Source organism: Phytophthora parasitica, assembly GCF_000247585.1.
Source record: "Phytophthora parasitica INRA-310 unplaced genomic scaffold supercont2.66, whole genome shotgun sequence".
Lineage (NCBI taxonomy): Eukaryota > Oomycota > Peronosporomycetes > Peronosporales > Peronosporaceae > Phytophthora > Phytophthora nicotianae.
In genome coordinates this window covers 60270-65259 of record NW_008649052.1, presented here as the reverse complement: position 1 = coordinate 65259, position 4990 = coordinate 60270, and the positions used below count along the sequence as shown (strand labels likewise).

General features: G+C 51.8%; 3 protein-coding genes across 3 annotated transcripts; 1 reads left to right on the top strand and 2 right to left on the bottom strand.

Moving 5' to 3' along the window:
- Positions 1-201: 201 nt before the first annotated feature.
- Positions 202-547, bottom strand: PPTG_17340 (hypothetical protein; the record flags this gene model as incomplete). The annotated part of the gene is made up of 2 exons (XM_008914985.1): positions 202-222; positions 281-547. The coding sequence occupies 2 exons, from the start codon at positions 545-547 to the stop codon at positions 202-204; spliced, it is 288 nt and encodes a 95-aa protein (XP_008913233.1).
- A 614-nt stretch (positions 548-1161) lies between these two features.
- PPTG_17339 (hypothetical protein) lies at positions 1162-3659 on the bottom strand. Its single transcript, XM_008914984.1, has one exon. The coding sequence runs from the start codon at positions 3590-3592 to the stop codon at positions 1259-1261; it is 2334 nt and encodes a 777-aa protein (XP_008913232.1). The 5' UTR covers positions 3593-3659; the 3' UTR covers positions 1162-1258.
- A 500-nt stretch (positions 3660-4159) lies between these two features.
- On the top strand, positions 4160-4862 carry PPTG_17338 (hypothetical protein; the record flags this gene model as incomplete). Its single annotated transcript, XM_008914983.1, has 2 exons — positions 4160-4786; positions 4809-4862. 2 exons carry the CDS (start codon positions 4160-4162, stop codon positions 4860-4862), a joined length of 681 nt encoding a protein of 226 aa, XP_008913231.1.
- Positions 4863-4990: the final 128 nt, after the last annotated feature.

Here is a 4990-nt window from a genome sequence, read left to right as displayed (position 1 = left end):
GAAGCTCAACACCATCAAAGCCCGCTTCGAGAGCGTTTTCAGCTGCACGTTTATAGTCATCGACGATGCCTGGAATCTCGGTGATCTCAAGAGCTCGTGGATTCGGGTGAGGCAAACGACCTTCAGCAGTGGTGGCGAGACTCTGCACTCCCTCCATGCTCGTTGCGCTCGCCGACACAGGTTGGGCTCCATTCGGAAGGTTCAAGGGGTGACTGACGCGGCCTGTGTGCCACAATTGGTTGAAGATCTTGCCGCCTTTGTCGTGCACTGCGGATGTTACGGCCTTCCAGCCTTCCACTTGCTCCGGCGTGTAAAGACCCGGGGCTCCGTAGTAACCGCGAGCATAAGCACTGATGTTGGTGGCCTCCGTGATCAGCAGACCGCCATCAGTAGCACGTTGCCTGTAGAATTCGGCTACAGCAGGTCCAGGCACTCCGTCGCCGCCAGTACGCTGACGGGTCATGGGTGCCATGATCACACGATGCTTCAATTGGGTTGGAGCCTTCTTGCCGCCGAGTTTCACTGCGGAGAAGAGCTTGGACGCCATGGTGAACGATGAGCTGGAGTCGATTGTTGCTGACTTGGTTACTTGGAGGAGTTTTGAAGAATGCTAGATGAGATGCTAGTCGCATGGGCATTGTGAGCATGATAACCAAGCACAAGACGCAATTAGGTCTCGCGTGGCAATCACTGCAGTTCCGCTTCTGTTTACCACAACCGATTACGCGATCTGAATTTGGGTAGTAAAATGTTGCCGGAACAGCTATCGAAAAAAAAAATTCTGTACTAATAGAACGGTTCTGTTGATCGTGGTCAGCATTATTTTAAGTGTAACAACGAGGCACATGCGCTAGTAAGTGTTGGCGGCAATCCATCGCATCTCGACGGTGTCGCAAAGACTTTTTTTTCAAAATAATGCTACCTTTACCGTATTAGCCCTCGCAACGGCATCCTCGGCTTGGATTCCTCGCCGGGCTCTGTTTACCTTATCCTCGTACACCCGAAGCTTTTCTCGGCGGCTTCTCAGTGATGAATAGAACTCAATTATTTATGAGGTCATGATCTTTAAGGTAATACTTCTATTTGTCTAGTAGTCGAGCAACGATGGAGAACAAAACTCCCGGGAAGCATTCTCCTGCATAAGAACAGAAACTTAGCACCCGACTATAGTACCAGCACAAAAGATAGTGTCTTAATTTCACCGGTTCACTTGTAGCATTAGCAATTCATCTATACACTTCGTGAACAATTAAACAACTCAAATGTAGATCTGCTCGTCTTCCTCCATCTTGTGGTGTAGTCCGACAGACTCGACGGCAAACTCGCCAAATTTAATCTCCTCACCCGTTTTGCCAATCAAGAAGCGCTTCTTGTAAATAAGATTGGGGTAAATTTGCTCCGTCTGCACTGCTACGAATCTCTCAGCACGTGCATTACCTCCACGCGGAGGTGCAAGCCGAGCCCGTTCGTTTGGTAACACGAGGACCAACACCGTCAACAGCAGTAGCACACCGCATCCCGTCCACGTACACACGTTGCCTACCTTGGTATTCGTCAAGAAGACCTTTACTCGTCGTGTATCAGTATCAACAAGTCGTCGTTGGGTCATCATGATCTCCACACCTGGTGCATTATCCAATACTCGAGCGTTTTGAAAAATAAACATCAGCGCAGATGCTGCCATCGTCTCCACCATATCGCCACTCACGTAAAAGTGATTGCTGTCCACATACTGGAGGTATGTATCCATTGCAGCTGAGCATGTTTGTGTGTTGTCCTGTGGCCATGACTCTAAGTGCTCCAACGTCGCAAACGACGGCGTTTGTCCGTGGTGAAATCTAACCTTGGGCTCCAAGAGCTGAACAAGAGAGACAAAAGATTCTCGACTGCCACTTTGGAGTTGAGTCGAGAGCCACTGTTTAGGCAATACCAAATGGCGATCGCTATCACCGAGCTGGTGGTGCAGTACCTGACAACCTTCTTCAGAAGACGTTCCCGGCTCACACTCGTACGCATCACTATCGAAGCGCCACGATAAACGGCCGAAGGACAGCACCAACGAGTGTGTCGCTACGGCCGCACCACTTTGAACGCTAGCCACAGTCGTGAAACCATACACGAATGCCGCGTTGGACGTGTTCATTCGCGCTATTCCAACCTGCTTGCGTGGCAGACGCTGTCTGAGGTTTACATGGGGCTCCAGCAACGCACAACTGGTTTCACCACATACGACAGAGGCGTTGTCCGGGCTGCGCAGCGGAAATTTCAGCGTCATGGCATGTAAATCCATCAATGAACTCAGGGTCCGCGTCTCGAACGAAGCCTCTACACTAACAATTTCCGCCAGAGGCAGTCCCATGTCGAATACAGATCTCACGACATCGTCCAGAAACTCGTCCGTGTTTAGAGGGGGCGTGCTGGCTTGGTTAGCGCTGGTAGCTCTCACACTATTCGATAAGATGGTTCTCCCTTCCAGCCACAACTCGTAAGCCGTGGCTAGAGGCATTACCTCGCTGAGCTGCACGTCACTAGCTGCATCCTCAGCACCAGGATGAGAAATCTCGACGCGCTTCGTTGCTTCCTCATGCGTCCACCCGTTCCCGAACTCGACGCTCCAATCGCGTAGGGGAAAGCCGAAAACAGCCTTTGGGGCTGCAGTTAGCAGCGTACCAGCATCAAACAGATCTGTCCCTGTAGAACTACACTTCGACATCTCCAGAGGCCGCATAGGGTCCACCTTCCGTGCCAAGGCTGTCTTCAAGATAGTGTCCCCCAGTCCTGCTACTCCCAACATCGTTTCTTCCTGCAATAAGAACCTCGTCGTCGTAGTCGAGTTACTGTTGTTGTCTGCAGTGTTATCATCTTTCTGGTTGGCCTGCACGGCTGAAAGTGAACTGCCCACGGCCATCATGACGGCTGGGATGAAGATCGTAAGTGCGAACTTCTTGAACTTGCTCTGCTTTTTGGTCGCTGGATCGTCGCTCGGATACCACCTCAGGTTGTGCAGGTATACGATAAAGACGGGGAAAATCTCTTCCACGCCAAGGCCCACGATAGACTCGATGAAGCCCATTATAAGACCGATGTATGAGTTGACCGTATCCACTTTAGTATCAGCGGTGCCCACAGGAACGCCCTTGTCCACCACGAAACCCTCGCGTAGCCACGCAGCGATAGCTGTCATGACGGCGGCCGTGAATACCACGAGCACCGCGAACCGCTTCCACCGCAGAATGATCTCTGGTCGCGGTTGGGCCAGTTCCCCGTACGCGACTTCGTCGTGGGCGTCGCTGTCGCTTACGCTGTCCACGCGAAGGCGACCGATATTGTCCACAACCAAATACGGAGACGTTGTCTGCAGGTCACTGCGCTGCTCGGGCCGTACGCTGCGGCTGCTGGCCAAAATGGCGTGCGGCGATTCACACTCAAAGGCGTCATCTGTGTACGAGGACATGCGGTCCTGCTCCAATTGCCGGCGCTCGGCCAATTGCACTTCGTACTTGGCTTCCGCTTCCGCTTGCGCTCTGAGTGACTGGTGCGGCTGCAGAGGCGCTGTGGGTGCACCTGGAAGCCGCTTCCTGCTGCCACTCATGATACACAACGTAGCGCTACAGCACGACGTTTACTTTATCTTGAAAATTGTATGTGTGAGTGAGATGGGCAGTGGGGAAATGGTGATATCGAATTTAACAGACATGTTAAATAAAGAATGCCTTTCAATATATTGCTCTCAATACAGAATAAAAACAACTATAGACAGGGAACTCTTCGGTCAAACAAACAAAGCAGCTTTGAACCTGCTAGCGCGGCACAACAACTGGCTTTACTGGTACCATTGGTTCTACCAAAGTGCGGGTGCAACGCGGAACCAAATGAACCTACCCATGATGAAGCTACTGGGACTCCCAATTTGGGAGCTACGACATGTTGTAGTACAAATTGTACGACCTGTAGATCAGGAAGGTTTGGATGCAGCCACCACTTTTTCTCTGCATCAGATTTCATATCGTAGACCCCTTAACTGTAATAATGCGCACAAACAGTCCATATAATTTCCTTTAATTTGGAGTAAATGTTTAAGTTGCTATGGCAATTAGTGTTGCTCATTACCTCTTACCTATTATGGATGCTGGGATTTTAAGAAAGGTTCACTTCCGCGATGGACCAGCGTGGAGGAGTTCCGACCGGTCTTCGGTTCGGAGATAGCGCTGGCGCCTCCCCTGTGTCCGCCAAGACAGACACCTCCACTTTACACTCGAGCAACTTCATGCCAGTCTCTTTACCCACTGCCGGCAATGGCGGCGACGACCTGCAGCGCAGCTTCGCCCCGGGTGAGTCGACAATCAACGACATGGCGCGCACCAACGCGCTGGCCGACCGCAACACCATCGTGGACATGAGTCTGCGGCTCGCGCGCTTCGTGCTGTGCGTGGCAGTGGCACTTATCTTCGCATTCGGCTTTGCTCTGCTCACGAGCAACAAGAAGACGCTCACATACGTGTACGAGAACAAACTGCCAGCCAACGAGACGCTGTCTACCAAGGCCTCGTCCGTCGTGGAGGACTACAACACGCTCTTCGGTTATATACTGTTCGCGGGAGGCAAGGTCTTCGAGGTATTCTGCGAGACGCTCATCTTCCCCACGCTCGCCACATATCTGCACAATTGTAGTCTGTACCCCGGAGACCAGCCAGCGCGGATGCACTCAGTTGCCAAGGCACGCTGCATCTTTTGGGGGCTAAAGACTGTCATTATCCTCATGAACGTCGGATTTACGAGTGTCTATGTTGGTCAAACCACCTATGAAGCCGGGCAACTTCCTCGACGCCTTGCTGTCTCGGACGATCTCGCAACCATGTTGACACAGATAGCGACGCCATGGTCTGTTGACTCCAACGGTGATGTGCTTCACTCGATCCTTCGGACATCGATGACCGGAACTACGACTCCATTCGCGTTCGAAGATACCTGCAAATGGTCAAAACACAAC

What these genes read in the sequence shown, in the direction of transcription:
- PPTG_17339 (XM_008914984.1), bottom strand. Translation starts at nt 3,592, where the DNA reads ATGAGTGGCAGCAGGAAGCGGCTTCCAGGTGCACCCACAGCGCCTCTG.